Here is a 16,937-nt window from a genome sequence, read left to right on the forward strand (position 1 = left end):
TAATTTAATATGATGGGCTCAGCATTAAACAGCAAATGATTTATTCTGTGGCTTTTGTTCCAGCGAGCATAGTCCAAAGCTTTGTAGGTTTCTAAAATCCTGTGAGGCAACAACCGTTTTTCTCTCTCGCTCTCTCATTGCATCATTCAGAGTCCTAAATTGATAGCATATTGCATCCATTGGGAATGCGCTGTTCTTCCTATAATCATGACATTTTCCAAGTATGGCTTTATCTCGTCTTATTGCCTTTTAAACTGACAAGAAAAGATGGAATCGAGTGTGAAGTACAATTCCTTAAACAAGATTTGTGACGCACTGAAAAGAAAGAGTGTGAAGTATGAAACTGATCAATGTGAGTGTTGTAAAGCCCAGAAACATAAAAAAAAAACATGTACACTACACAATAGAAAAAGAGGAATAAAGTCTGTGAAATTGAGTAAGACAAATTAGTCAAACGTTGATTGTGCAGCGGTGGTGGAGGATTTTCAAGGATTGTATGATGGGAAATAAAATTACAATGGAGAGCTGGTGCAATGGATGTTACTTCATAGTTAATCCAATGGTTTAATAACATTTCACAGGAAGTGCTGTTTATAACAAAGAGCGTCTATCCATTGTACAGGACCAGAGACCCGAACCGCAGAGATACACAATGGTGTGTGAGGGCTTGCTGAAATGGATTTGCCCAAGCAGAACATTAAAACCTTGGCCGTGTCTTCTTACGTCTTCAATCCAAAACACCTTCACAAAGGTATTCAAAGGAATGCACCAAAAAAAAGTGTGGCCTCCTTTTTTTTTTTTCTTTGTTCATTCCATACCGCCCTGCTTAATATTCGAAGGCCTACGAGTCTTTCTCCTGTCATGAGCGGTTTGAAAATAGCACCACGTCTCTCATCTCAGGGGGCTGATAAAAGCATCTCTCACAGCTGTGGAGCAGTGATTCGGATGAGCGATCTTTTCTGCGTTGGTTGTTATGGGACACCCACATCGAGTCACATCACAGGCAGCTTCTCCTTTCATGATCTGAAAGGGCATGTCACTTCATCTCTGGCTGGGCATCAAGGACAAAGGGATCTTGGTACATGTTTTTTTCCCCCCTGGATCAGAGAGGAAGACAGCGGCTTATTATTTGACTCGAAGAGAAACTGCCAACACCTCAAACAGTCAGCAGGCGCCAGTCCTTTAGCATCACAGGGTGTTGTTGGGCTGTTTTGTTTGTTTGTTTCTTTGCTTTTTTAATATCCTGGAATCTGGATGAAGTTTTTTTTACTCAGTGCTGAATTTTATCCAGGATGTTTTGATGGGTCGTCTCTCAGATTGTATAAAACGAAAGCCTGTATGCACTGTGACCCTCCAGGACCACGGTTGGCCACCCTGCTCTGGGGAAGAGAGCTACACTGTAGGAACAGGTCTGGACGACACACACAACCCCCAGGGACTTGTAGACATAGATCTTAAGAGGTCCCAGTGAAGGAAACTAAACTGTGGTGCCATCTGTCGGTGAAGGATGTTTTTTTTTTTTTTGAAGGGCTTTTCCTGTAATTCAGACCTCGAGTGTGGGTTTGATTTTTCCACAGCACTAAATGACGTAGTGAGCTTTTTAGGATGTAGAGGACAGGCAAAAACATGGACACAGAAGATGACTGGGTGAACACACCGTGTTGTTTGTTTGTCCCTCTGCATCTTGGATCACTAGTGTTTCTCTGTGCCCAAACATACAACAGACTCCACAGAAGAATCAACGATTATATATATACCATGGGTTTTCAAATTAAGGATTCAATTAAACAATTAAGACCTTAGTTGGAACAAAAACCAGCAGGGCAGGGGGTACTCCAGGACCGGTTTGAAAACCACTGATATATACAATGCAGTTGACCCTAAGAATGGAAAGATGTATGGTTGGTATAACAAGAAGAGACAAATAAATCAGTAGATCTGAGAACAAACCGAAATACGTGACATCATTGAGAGAGTAAAGGTGTTACAGTTGCAATGGACCGGACACACTGTGAGAAGAACAGATCAAAGATGAACAATGGAAGCTACTGAATGGATCCCAAGAGATGGAGAAAGACCCAGAAGATAACCACGTAGAGATGGGGAGATTAAATCATACACTTTGCAAGCGTGACACGGAAGAGAGAAGCTGTAGATTGAAGCAAGGGGAGACATCTTGGGGAGCCTTCATCCAGCAGTGGACCCTAACAGTGGCTGGTAGAGAGCACTCACAAGCAATAACATTAATGATATTTATACTAAACACAAAGCCATTCTTCACCAGGCACTACAGAGTCAGAAACAATCAGGTGTTAATAAAATAGCCTGTGTGTTCTGTGATCATTAACGTTGAGGGGATGTTATGAAAAAGGTGCAACATGTAACAGGCTAGAGCTGTAAGAGATGCATATTAAATAGATGTCCTTGGTTTATAAATGAGATCTAAACCACATGGTGGTGTGCACAGCAGATGTGAGAAATATATTTTCGTATTATTATATTGATTTGTTTATTTTCTGGGGAGAAATATGCTGTATTGTGAAAAGCAAAACAACAAAAAAAGACGGGGAAAGCTTGAGCTGCTGTAAAACAGTACAGCAAAAAGCACCAACACTGATTTGCACACCGATAGCTCATATCAAGGATTTATCAAATAATACATGTATTTAGGTATCAGCATTATCTTCCTAATATGTGTCTTTCTAGTGTTACATATTTCCCATCTGGCAAATATGCAGTCATGGTTAACAATATTAATAAATTACCAGAACATTAGTTGCACAATTCTGCCTGGACCGGCACCCGTAGCGGCAGTATTTGCAGCCCAACGTTGGCGTGTTTGCTCAGAGCGCAGTAAACACTGTGTGAGGTAGAAAGGGCTTGAAAGAAAGCTCATTGTTTCAACAGACCATCTGGGCCTGACAAGAAAACACAATTCTCTTTCTTTCTTGGATTATGTGGTTTTCCTTCCAGCATTCGTATTTTCAAACTAAAACACTGAGGATGCCAAAGTGGTATTGACACAATTCTTTGTATTTCACAGTTCAAAGGACTATATTGGTGACTTATTACAGCTATCTTATAAAATATTGACATAAAATTATTACAGGACTTTTTCTTTATATTTTAAACTGAAAGTATCCACACCCTCCATATGAAACAATATTATCCAGTGAGGCATTTAGCTCATATTTCAGTTACTATTTCTTCTCTTTTTGATGTCAGTTGTAAGATTATAAATTACTCATATTGAACAACACTTTATGAAACAGGTTGAACTTTGATTCACAGCATTGTTGTGAACATTTATCGAGCAGTTGCACCTCAGAAAGAAATGCCTGTCCGTCAAGAAATGTATAATTATTTCAGCTCAAGTTTTATTGATGCATTTGATGCTGTAAAATAGTGAAATGCACAGAGGAGGAGCTGTAGTTCAATTGAGGAAATATCTGTGCTGACTTTACTGTTCTTTAAAAACAAATTCATCCCACACAGAAGACACAGAGTTTGATATCATTTGTACCACAGCAGAAAAGTATGTATGTAGGTATATATAAGCACAGAAACATAGCCGTGTGACTAATGCTTATTGAATCTGATAATCTGATAAGGATGTATTTCAGCCCACTCTTCTAATGAGATAAGATGATACTGTTGAACCGCTGATGACAGACACAGCGGACTTTCATGCCCAATCCACATGCTGTGACAGGACGTCTCTCCCACGGCCCCTCACGAGGAGCCGTCACACACCTGAAAGCAGAAATAAATAAAGGCTCATTATTTCTTTTCGGCCTGTGCCAGCCTTGGAAAGCCTATCCCTCCCCATGCTCTGACAGTCACTGTTTACACGTTGCCCCCAGTGCTTTGGCACGGCTCCTGCGTCGGGGCCAGGCGCGGACCCCCGGCTCATGGGGTCAGCGCTGTTTTCATTCTCTAGCACGCAAACCTTGTGTCTCTGATTTCTGCTTTCATTGCTGTCGGTCTCTGAACATCATTTTGATTGCAGTACTGAGGGAGGGGGGGGAAGCAGCCAGGTCTTTGCCCTTTTATATAAATACAAGCCGATGGTGATCAAAAGCGTGGGGGCGCATGGACACAAATAAATGAAGAAAACGTAAACAGAATCAGCCTCCCGCCCCACCATGTAAACGTGTAAGCATGTTGCAAAACCCTCTGCTGTACAGAGAGCAACTGAAAGAGGAATGCACTCTCTGCTGCATAAAAAAATGTGGGAAAATGTCAAATTGAATCTGGCAGCGAAGGAGCACATCCATTTTGACAGACTAATCTGTCAATAAAATATTAAATGTGTGCTGGGTTAAACAACTCTTACCTCCAATACAGCACAGTGGGAATGGCACAGTTGGGACCGTGCGATGGACAACTGTAGTCGAGAAGAGGGCAGGATGTCAGAGAGACAAACTGGGGAATGTTTATATATTTATAAATGATTTGTTTATTTATAATTACATTTTTGATTTAAACCAAAGACTGAGACAGTTCAGCTGAATCCATATACTGTTTATATTCGCTGATTGTATCTTGTCAGAGGCAGCTGTGAAGCAACAGGCAACAAGGCACGCGGGGCGACACAACACCGGAGAGACGCACATTCAGCAACTGACCTCCTGTGAATGCACAGCAGACAACAAAACAGACATTCACACACTTTCTGCTGGATCACGTACAGATTGAGGGCCACCGAGTGAATTAGAAAAAGCCCACCATCTGCAAGAAAAGAGTCTGTGACAGTGTGGGAAACAGCACATGTTCATATGTTGCAGTTTGTTCAGAGCTTTGATAAAATGTATGTAACATACATTGTATACAATGGATATATATATTACAGCATGGGTTCCTCTTTGTGACTTTATATTGAATCCATCTACAGGGAAAAGGGCTTTCCACACCTCCAACAACAGTGCATGTGTAAGACATTTAAAAAAAAGAAAGTTAAACGTGGAAACAAAAAATAAGGTATTACAGATGTTAAATATAGTCTTCAAACTGTTGAATGCATCACATATGCTAAGTCGTCTTTAAGGCAAACAAGTGAATAACCATTTCATAAATAAATACAATATGTACACAGTATGGATAAATACAGTCTAATCTCTTATGAACAAAGTCAAGTTTGTCTCTGGAGATTTTGCGTGTTGGGAAGAACCATTTCACAGTGATTAAAACAGATCTGCTGTCCGGGTGTGAGCTCTCGTTATGTGTTTCAACACCACCAGGAGAATTGAATAATATTTCTTTAATAATGCTGCTTTCAAAGGGAGCTATAACGCCACCCGCTAATTAAAAGTCTTCACATACTTAAAAAGATGCAAGTGGCCTGCAGTTAGATGCAATACAAATAATAAACATGTCAGCTAAATTCCCAAAGCTCATAAAACTATGACATTTGTTTGCACGAGGCGGAAAAATTGAATCTGCTGAAACTGATTCCCAACGTGTGAGATGATTACTGAAGCATTTGAAACAGGCCTGTGCTAAAAATACAAGATCTGTGACAGGAAGTCTCTCAGGAATGGAGGAAAGGGTAGAAAGACATTGCAGCAGATTGAATAAAGCCTATGCTCACGGGCAGTGGAGTCACATGGGGGTCGAGGCCAGACCCTGTTCTCCAAATCCAAATCATTTTCATTTTCCTTTGAAATATTGCCACCAGATTCTCAGAAAGAAGTGAAACTTGGCCGGTTTCAAGTTCAGAGACACCGATTAAGAAATCATTTACGGCACGATAACGATTGTGTACCCGGAGCTCAATTATCTAGTGATCAATGCTTTGACCTCGGATGGAGATTATTATATGTGATTCATAGCTGATTCCCTTATGAGATCTTTTGAGATGGGTATTCTGTAAATCGCTGTAAAGTTTTGAAAAGCGACCAAATGATAGCATGGAAAAGAACAATCACAGACACTGAACTCCTGCTCTCCTACAAACACACCAGGGCATATAAACCAATCATCTCAGGGACTGGAATAGCTATTTAATATTTAATGCAATTGATGGATTAATGGGATTTAAATTGAGGACATACAAATAATCATCTAAATATTTATGAACTGAATATTGCTTTCCTTTTCCTTTGCATAAATCATCTGAGCTACAGGGCAGCAGATTGAACCTCTTCATGTGTGGGGTAACTGTGAACATTTGTAAAGTGCCAGAAATGATTACTAATCGTCCTGTGCTGGTGTTATTTATAAGTATCATCAGGAGATCATAATAACTGAGAGAAAAAATACATATTTTAGGCATGATTTGTATGAGAAATTACATTTTTCTTTTGGGATACTAATTGCACTGCTTTGTTCGAAGGCCATGCGATTACTCAGTTATTTGGACGTGCATTCAAATAAACTGCTGTTATTTGGATGAAGGTCTTATTATATATTAGCTGCACTTAAAAATACACAAATGAAAGTGTCCAGTTCAAACAGAATGCGTTCATAATGGCTTCCAGATTGATAACAAATAAACTGATTGTTCGATTGACATTTAAGATTAGATCTGCTATGAAGGAACAAGTATTTGGTGTAATATTACTTTTATATTGTTTTCAGGTTACTAGGAAATCAGCATGAGTGGATTGTTAATCTCTGAATCACACAGTGCTGCCACAAGGGATGTATGAGTGTATCAGCCATCATCAGCCCTGATTTATGGAGTTCACTCTCGAGTTGGATTTGTTCTTGCTTATTGACATGAGTCAGACACGCACTTTAGAGACGACGCTCTTCCTAGGAAAGACTTGATTGGAGTCTCTTACAGCAAAGGACCCTGCTGGTGACACAGAACGCACAAACTTCAGAGCATCAACAGCGCAAAGGTATCACTAAAATCAGCTGAAATTAAATGTTGAAAAAGCACAGATCTACCAAACACTGATTTTAGTGATTTAAGGCTTGAGTTCTGTGTTGTATTCCATAGCCGTCCCAATCAATAAAAAAGGAAAACAGGATGTTAGGGTATATTGTCAAAAGTGTAGAATTGAGAACAAGGGCAGTAATGTTCAGACTGTACAATGCACTAGTTAGAGCTCATCTGGATACTGTGGACAGTTCTGGGCTTCACACTTCAAGAAAGATATCGCTGCTCTAGAGGAAGTTCAGAGGAGAGCAACCAGACTTATTCCAGGTCTGAAGGGAATGTCCTACTGAGAGACTGAGGAACTGAACCTTTTCACCCTGGAACAGAGGAGACTACGTGGGGACTTGATCCAAGTCTTCAAAATCACGAAGGGCATCGACCACATCAAACCAGAGGAGCTTTTCCAGATCAGCAGGGACACACGCACCCAGGGACACAAGTGGAAATTGGGCTTCTAGGCATTCAAGACAGAAAACAGGAGACACTTCTTCACACAGAGAGTCACAATCTGAACAAACTCCCCAGCGATGTGGTTGAAGACGTTTGGGAACATTTAAAAACAGACTGGATAGGATCCTTGGATCACTTAGTTATTAATGGACAACAAACGAGCACGATGGGTCAAATGGACTCCTTTCAATTGGACACTTTCTTATGTCCTTATGTTCAGTCTTCAGGAGTCAACACAGTTGCTGTTGTTTTTGTGAAGTCCGCTGAATCACATAGAGGTTCATGAAATGTTTGCCTTTCTTTTGATGTTGTTGCCCTGGAGGCGATGGCAAAGTCCAGAAGCCATACGGTATATATTTGCTTTATTGGTTTTTAGTTGTTTTCTAGTTAGTACAGGGTATACGTTTGTGCACCCAGCTCTGCACACGTGTCTGTGTGTAACTCAGAGTTGGCATGGCCTTAGAAAAACATGTATATTTAAAAACTGGACATAATATTCAGAGAAACATCCTCCCTGTCAAGCTTTCACGCATTTGTATTTCTGCTTTTGTCAAAATATCAGTTATATAATTATTTGCATCCAAGTTATACAGCATAGATGTGTATTGCGTAAACAAAATATATATTTAATTAATATTTTGGAAGTGAAATGGAGATATTTCGTAAACGATGAGGTATTATTCATTTTCTTTGTGTATTGAGTTGACCTTTAAGCCAAATATGTGGAGTAAACCACACACGGTGTGACTAACACTTGACGTTTCTTTGGTTTTACTTCTTTTCAGATACGTCTGGAAAAAATTGCAATCATTCTGTTGTGTCCTGGTAGGCATCACAAGTCAGTCAGGTTTTGATTTACAAAGGTATTCTTTAAATGTCTAATCTGTTTTTCCAATGATATTGTGTTTTTTAACATTACTGTGAGTGTCAGTAAGTGTTCTATAGATCTGTCAATTAAAGGAGTGCAAAGGAATTTTCCATTTGGCATATTTTCATCTCTTCTGAAGTTTGCAGCTTTTTGGAAAACTCGAAATAAGTGAAGAAAATCTGGTTTTCATAAATGTACGAAAAAACGAAACTATTCAAACTTAAATTAGCCTTTTTGACGCAATTCTTGCTCACACTATATGCCTGTTCAGTCTGTAAAAAGAATAGGAATCTAGGAAGTGACGTGTGCAGCAGCAGAAATTGTAGAAAGTTGCTAGAAAAGCAGAGGGAAGGGAAAATATGCCAGCTGTGTGTGCGTGTGCGTGTGCGTGTGCATGTACCTTCATAAAAACAGGTCAGTTGGTTTTGTTAATTAAATTCAAGGACTACAATATAAACTGTCAATTATTTATAATTGGGACAACTTCCTTTGATTCAGTTTCTAATCCCCTTTTCTTGGTATAAGGCTGTGCTGTTGTCCCAGCATGCAGAGGGACCAGGCCGAGCCACAGAGTATCTCAATAAACCTGCCACTCCACTTTCTGTCAACTATGACTTTCCAGTAAATATGTCTATTATAGTCTATAAACTGCACTGGTATCATTATAGAAGCGAGAATAGGAAGTGACATGTATTGAGATCAAGAGTCTCCAGCTGGCAGTGTTTCAGCCCTCGGCCTCTCGGACCAACACTGAGCGTCCAGGATCTGTCATTTCCGTCCTGTGGCAGTGCAAATCAGTGTTGTGTACCTTGTGATGTCATCACATCTGTCCTGTGAGAGACTGCCCAGCACTAAAGGCCTGATATGAATGCCAAGATGCAGCAGCAAACATTTAATTCAGAGAACATCAGTTTTGGATGTTGAGAAGGTGAAAGAAAGTAACCAGGGTGACCATTAATTAAACCCGAACAGCTCCCAGTCAGTGTGTATGTGTCATATCACAGCATTTATTGTGTTCAAACGATATCAATCACAGATGGAATGTGCAGTGTGTCTGTAAGCCATTAAATACAGTTTAAATCATTAACACTGTGGCCAGAAATCATCTGAGGTGTTCCGAGAAACGTGCAAGTTACAGATTTGGGGTAAGTGTGCTGGAAGTATGGTTTACATTTCTGTTTATAGCTCTCTGAATGTTTTGTATGCAAGGAGAAGCTGATATTTAATACCAGGACTTCTGATTGTTGCATATTATACAGGCAACTTCGCAATGACTGGAATATTTTCCAGTTGCAGCAGCTGATGGCGCAGGAGTCTGATTTACACAGAGAGAAGAATACCTTCGTCTGCGCTGAGATGCCCAGATGGAAGGATGCCAGGAAACGTCGTCCAAATGTGGGAGTCTGGGCCACAAAGGTCCGATTCTCAGTCCTTAAAGAGGTTAAATACATTATTGAGGGATTGCAAATATTTGGGCAGATTCCAGCTATGCTAAATAAGTATGATTAGTTCTCTTAAAGTATTGTGAGTCAATGGGTTCCTTGAATCACAGGAGGCTGCTGTGTATGGGAGTGTGAAAAGAAAGACTGGAGATTGATGCGGTTTTGATCTTGAATGAACATTATTATAATGATATATCATTGCTCTGACTGTGTAACGTATGAGTTGTAATTAGTAGTGCTGTCCTTATTAAAGTATGAATGGATTAATAAAAAATATAACTAACTACTGAGGTCTGTTTCACTTTGCAAAGATTGTCTTTAAAAAAGGCGTTTTTCAAAAGGTTATAAAGTGTCGCAAGGGGGCGCAATATACAACGAATACATTCTCAGCCATGAACACTTCCCTGAATTCACCACTAGAGGGCAGTAATGCTCTATGCATAAACGGTGACAGCTCATCTATGTGAATCTGTCCAGATGTTATAATTATTTTACATTTTGCGTATTTATCAATATTACTATATGATGAATGCAGTTTTTCTTTGTATTTCTTTTGCCTAAGTACATTGTTTTGTGCATTTGTAAATCATTTTCAAAATATAGTTAAACAGAATCCATTTAAACTCTACTGCTATTAACTACTACAAATCAAGTATAAAGTAATAATCATCATCATAAGCAGAAGTAGTCATAGTAGTCGTTGTATTGTAGTTTTCCATTAACATCACATCCAAAGCAGTGTTTTGGAGATAAAGTGCCACTGAAACTTGCTTGACTTTTGGGCCCTATTTTGCACTCTCTAAGTAGATTTCCTGAACAATGTGTGTCTTAAACATCTTAAACACGAACACGGCTCAGACACTCTGTCGTTCTCATCCAAACCCGTCCGAGAGGAATGACTGTGAACGCTGCCATCATCAGCCCCCAGTGAAAGGGCCACTTTGTTCCCTAAAAGCGCTCTAATACCAAGACAGCATCATTAGACGGCGCAGGAGGCTGTGAAACTATTTTAGCAATGCCTGCTCACTTTCAGTGTGGAGACTCGGGTTACAGCGGGGAGGTGAGGGTCCAGCCTGCTCTCCTCGCCGGACCCTCGGTAATGCATTGGGATCGGCCCCTAAGCCCCCATAAGCCTCCGATAACAGCAGCTGGAATGTGCGCTCACTGCGGGCAGCTGGGAGGGGTAAGGAGGTCTGGCCGCAAATTAAATTAAGAGGTGTAAAATGCACTGAGAGGAAAAACAAATTGAGATTGTGAAAACAGGTGCCGAGCGACGCCCCCCCGACCCCCTTTCTGATTAGCAGCTCGTCTGGGATTGAGTTCATTCCTCGCCCTGTTGACCCCTCTGCATTTACTACACTTTGCACATCAATACAGAAAGCACCTGCTGTTGAGAAATGCAGCAGATTGGACAATTTGTCCCGGTTGGAATCCTTTTTACTTTCTCTTAGTTATTTGGCTCACGGTCTCGGGTTCGAGGGGCGGCCCACAGTCTCAGAGTCCCTTCGTGGCCCCCGTGTCTCCCTCGTGCATTCCCATGTGGACTGTGTCCCCTGAACAGAGAAACTGTGGCCCCATCGTCTCTTCAGGTTCCCGTCTGTGCCACCCAGAAGCTCATTTTTTAAATAACTCTCTGCGCCGTGGGAAAGCCCGGCTGTTTGGGAAAATCTCAATTCCACTTGTGCTGGGTTTTCAAACGCACATTTCTGAGCAGGCAAGGGAAACCGGCCAATGAATGAAACTAAGAGTGTTTGTCTACGTGTGCGTGCAACATGAAATAAAACCCATGAGATTAAAATAAAAACCTATAACTTGAACGGTGGGGGTGCATGAATGGCTCTGCGTTCCCTCCGCGCTGCACCCCTCAGAGAGGAGCCGTTGGGATCTGGGTGTCGGCTGGTGTCGGGGTCACGTATGGTTGGTAATCAGAGGCCACTGGCTCTCAGGCCGTCCGTGTGATGAATTGTAAACAGCTGGATATTAGATCACAGGATAAAAGCCATGTCACCCGGCCGGGCCCAGCTGCCGGGAGCCGCAGACAGAGCAGAGCCCAGCAGAATTATGGTTGATTTGGTTTCCATTGCTGCAGGTGGGGGGTTGTCCTACGATCGCCCCTTCGCTATTATTTTTCCTGTAGAAAGTGTTGTGACGCACATTTTTTTGTTTTTAACATTTTATTTTATTGTATTCAGTAGCCAGGTGCGATTTATTCGAACATCTGCAGACGTCCCAGACTGAGGATCACTCACCAGCCAGCCCTGGTTCCCGGCCCAGACGACGCACAGATCACACCCCCGTTAAAAGCACCCTGTTCTCACACTCGGGACAGCCTGCCATCAAGGCAGAGAGGGTGGAATAAGTGAATATTGTCAGGAGAGAAATGTAGACGTTTCTGACGATTGTAGGAAAATTCTGGTGGTTTCAACTAAGAGTTACATTTGCCTCCTGGTTAACACTAATAAATCCACAAATACAGCCATGTTCTCTTAAATAATCCTACATGAGGTTTATATAAAGATGTTCAATGTGATTAAGAGCAAGAACCTTTTTGAAAGACAGGGGAAGAATACAGGCAACTGACCCCAGCTCCCCCCACCAATCCTTACAGGGTCTTCATACAATGCATCTATCCAACACCATATATAGAATATAGATCATATACGACTTGCAAAAAAGACCAACTGGATGTTGATTTTCCTTAAATCACTCGCGCACACACACGCACCTGGTTTTCTGCTGTGACCGAAACCTACAAAAATAAGCAAAGGTCTGGACCGAATTCTGAAAATGCCACTTTCCTCTCCACATGAACCTGATAATCTCAGTGCTGCTGAAGGAAGAAGTGAATGGAGATTTGGTTCCAGTCCAATTCCAAGTAGATGTTTCGAGGATAAAAACTGCGACTGTCATGTTCTCTAAAGGACCATGTGCTGAAAAAGTCACCAACTACATCCAAACTCTTGTGGGCGGACACTTCTTTTCCCCAGTTCATAGATGCGTGTAGATTATCGGCCGGTTCTATCATTCAGTTGTTCGTGACGTCACTGCAGGGCTTTTCCACAAACGACAACAGAAACAATTGTAACAGTTTGCTAGCGTTAACATTTTATTAGTGTAATATTGTTTCCAGCTGCTCTATTGGACATTGTATTAGCATAATGCACACACTCTATACCTCTTAGAGTCCTTGTTCAGTCGATTACAAATGACCACGACATTCTGATTGACTTTTGTTCATTAAAGAAAAATAAGAAAATAGAATTGACAGTACAATTAGGCACACTGTTGACACATACTGTACAATGATATGCACAATTCATTAGACTGGATTTATATATACAGGGCAATAAAAAAAAAAAAAAAGAAAATCACAACCAAACCCTGCATCACAGGACAGGCAGAGCGGAGAATGAGAGGCCGCCTGTCATGTGACCCGGAGGAGTGGACGACAACTCCCTTCTAGTAGAGATTCGCCGACTGGACCCATGATGCAGGACTTTTCAACACATACGTTGTGTGGAGATTATACATACATACATATATATATATGCAAACATACATACACACACGCATACATATACACAAATAAACACACACACACACATATATATATACATATATACACACATATATGTATACATATATATACACACATATACATATATATACACATATATATATACATACATATATATATATATGTATGTATGCACACACACATATATATATACATACATACATATTTAAAAAACTGATATCGATATAGCTTGCAATGTGCTCTTAAGATTCCCTCTGTTGTACATAAGCCATGCTCAGATTAACAAAGTTCATTATTGATAAGTGAATTTTTACGAGGAGTGAAAATCGAGACTTATAAAACAAGTCTTTAAATAAAGTATCATCATGACAACAACGGAATGTAAGTTGTTGGATTTCAAAGACTCGTTTAGCTTTTTCTCTTTTCGTTTTTTACATGTCAAAACAGTAAAATGTTTAATACACAATTAAAATACACATGCAAGAAAAGAAAAATATTGCACACAATTACAGACTTCTAGAAAGAATAGATCCTTTGATTTGGCGTTTTTTTTCCAATCCAATGATTTTACAGATGCGTTTCCGGTCACTCTAGTGGGATGATCAAAGGTCTCTTGGTCTTCACTTGTTAAGATTAAGGCTGAATTCTAGTATAGTGGCACAGTCATCTGGACTCAAGGGCAGTCCCTGCGTTTAAGTGCCCGACAGGTATCCTACAATCACATCATGAGACCCGCACGATTATGGAACGATTTCACAGGGTTAAAAACGGATACAAACACATAGTACATCAGAAAGTGTTACATTCTTCACAGCATATCGGGATATGCTTATAAAACAAACACGTGAGGCTCACCTGTGTCCATTACAGACATTCAACATGTTTCACAGCCACCTTTGGAGAAGTGTGTTAATTTAGCTTGCTTTAGGATAAGTGCTATTAAGCGTTTCAGTATTCGTTTATTTATTCGTATATCACCACGGGAAAGTCAATATACACAGGAGCAGGTGGTTTGCTTTGGGCGTCATACAGACAGAAACCTGCCATATCAGCGGATGTATAATACAGGTCCCCCCTGCTCTACGCAGATTGGATATGGAACGGTCAACCGGGTGGAAGGTCAGTCTCTTCCAAAGGCGTCGTATTTATTTGGTAACGATGATCTCTGAGAGCGGGATTAAGAAAACAGGACGAAGAATTGAGTGCACGTAAAAAAAATAATACAACTCTGCGGTTTTCATGGCAGTAGACAGATAACAATCTCTTTAAAAACAATCTAAAAAAAAAAAGCCACTGGATAAGGAACAGAAGAAAATAAGTTTATAGAAACCCACTTTATTTATTGATTTTCCCCACGGACATCTTGTGAAGCAGTGAGAATATCGTGCAAAACCATACCGGCTTGGCCCATAACCGCTTAAACCGCTCGAACGCGATACCCGGCACTCTCCGTTTCTCATCTCTCACACCGTGCCATCTTTTTTCTTTTTAAAATAGATTAGTGTTTATTAACCTTCGTTTGTGTGTTAAACGTAAGCGTGTTAGAAAATCATATCTTTGTGCTTTACCTGGAGGCAAGCTGCTGATTTGCTACAGAGGGATTTTCCAGGGGTACGCCGTCTCCCACTTTTCAAAAGAGGTGTCGAGTTTAAAAGAAGCGGAGGAGGACATCCACGACTCCGGGGCCCCCCTGCCGACACATCTGCGGCTCCCCGATGGTTGAGGCCTGGCACTTCTGCGTGTTGCATAACGATAATAAACAAATCGTCAGTGCTACGAGCTCGTCCACACGGGGCCTGGGGGGGGAGCCTGCGTTCCTCGAGTCCAGGGATGCTCCGCCGTAGCGTCCGTCCGGCTCCAGGGGTCCCGGAGTGTCACCTCTTCTGCAGCGGCGGGACTGGCGCCGTCTTGAGCTTCTGCGAGTATCTCTGCATGCGCTCAGAGCGCGAGTGCAGCTTGACGAACAGCTCGGGGAACTTGTACTGAGGGAACATGGTCTCGAGGAAGCCCTCCAGGAAGACGTAGACCAGCCGGCGGTTGAGCTGCTGGTGCTGAAACATGTCGAAGACCCGCAGGATGCCCTTGCGAGCCGTGTCCGCCCCGATGATGTGCTTCAGCTCGTCTGACGGGAGAGAGAGAACGAGACTGAGAAAAAAAGACAACCTGGTCGCTCATATTTTACAACAGACGGGAACCCGACGCGAGTGATGAAAAACAAAACAAAAAAGCCATTTCTACAGTGCGTACACGCAATGCTTTTCCTCGAGGAGCGTGACGCAGCAGGGTGTCTGGCGTGTCGTGGGCTGCCGACACGGGTGCGAGAGACTCGGTCGTGGGTTTCTCCTCACCTGGCATGATCCCCAGCAGGCTGGTCTTGGCCGCCACTCTGGTTCGCATTCGGATCGACTTGTCCCGGCGAGGGGGCGTCTCCGCTAGAATCCCATTGGGCCAGAATGCATCTCTGTGGGACGCATCAATACACACCGATGAGAGCAATTTAATGGACAAATAAATAAATCAATCAAACCAACAACTCGGAGCTCTGCGTTTCCCCAAACCCGTCCGAGTCAACGCCACCCACCACAACTGATCATTTACTTTACAATCTACGCTCATCAAACCTGGATCTGAATAAGAACTGAATAAGAAATTAAGATACACCAGTACGTAAACATACATCTACATAGATATTAAAATGTCGGACGTGGGCTGGATTATAATAACAATAATCAAATCAATAATAATATTATTATTATTATTATTATTATTATTATTAATAATAATAATAGACTGGTACGCAGGGTCAGGTGTTTGAAGACTCAATACCTGAATCTCTTGACATAATCGGCAACTTGCTCTGGAGATGTCATGAGGTCCACGTGATCCACAATTTTCCTAAAATAATATTCAAACATTCAAGCTTAACATGATGCCAATATATCGCAAATACACACAATGCAATACTTTTCTCTCTCCCTCCCTCCCTCTCCCTCTTCGCTCACAGGCTCACAGTCTCGAGACGTACCGGTTGATCGTGTCTCCGTACGTAGCGCGGATAAGCTGCTGCAGGAGGTTCTTGATGTTCCTCCGCAGCCACTGGTTTCTCTCCTTCAGGTCAAACACCTCGTCCATCAGGAGCAGCATGACGCGCAGGGGGATGTTGTCGTCCACCTGGGGGTTCAAAGGAAACATTCCACCCTGTCACCCGCTAATAAAAGCGACAGGAAGACACCTCCGCTGGCGCGCAGCATCGGAAAAAAAAGTTTCCAATAAAAAGAACAGATATAAACAAACAAAAAGCAACAACACAAGCCAAAACCATGAAAAATAAAGCCCCCTCCCCCCGTTAACAGAAAAGACATTTGTCAGCGAAAACAGTAAAGCACCAGAGACAGCGAGGAATGCTTTGAAGTGACAAATAAAAATGCGAAGCGCGGGACAGCTGCGGATTTACGACGATGACAAATCTGCATATAATCTGCAGTAATCGTACACGCCTTCGCTCCTGGATGAGATAAAAGCAGCTCCCTCTCCTTAAAACTCACATAAGTGATCAGTGATGTAATCCAAACAGTGGGAAAGTGCCAGCAGACAGGAGCACCGCCCCCCCGACCTCAGCTTTGATGAACGCTACCTGCAGCCGAGTTCTTAAAACCCACTGCACGTTTCTCTACCCTGACAGGTGCGGCTCGGGGCCAAACGGGCTGGACTGGACACACCAAGAGAGTGATAAACAGAAACCACACGGCGTCC

At 41.9% G+C, this 16,937-nt stretch overlaps 1 protein-coding gene across 5 annotated transcripts in view; it reads right to left on the minus strand.

Annotated features, from left to right (window-relative positions):
* Nucleotides 1-12,725: 12,725 nt before the first annotated feature.
* snx13 (sorting nexin 13) overlaps nucleotides 12,726-16,937 on the minus strand; it is a 34,281-nt gene continuing 30,069 nt past the window's right edge. For all 5 annotated transcript variants that reach the window (XM_066715556.1, XM_066715560.1, XM_066715559.1 and 2 more), the window contains exons 23-26: nucleotides 16,210-16,355; nucleotides 16,011-16,079; nucleotides 15,533-15,645; nucleotides 12,726-15,306 (exon numbers count right to left, since the gene is read on the minus strand). In XM_066715556.1, the coding sequence (XP_066571653.1) occupies nucleotides 15,059-15,306; nucleotides 15,533-15,645; nucleotides 16,011-16,079; nucleotides 16,210-16,355 (576 nt within the window). In that variant the 3' untranslated portion in view covers nucleotides 12,726-15,058. The remainder of the gene's footprint in view (nucleotides 15,307-15,532; nucleotides 15,646-16,010; nucleotides 16,080-16,209; nucleotides 16,356-16,937) is intronic.

Source organism: Amia ocellicauda, chromosome 10 (genome assembly GCF_036373705.1).
Source record: "Amia ocellicauda isolate fAmiCal2 chromosome 10, fAmiCal2.hap1, whole genome shotgun sequence".
Taxonomy (NCBI): domain Eukaryota; kingdom Metazoa; phylum Chordata; class Actinopteri; order Amiiformes; family Amiidae; genus Amia; species Amia ocellicauda.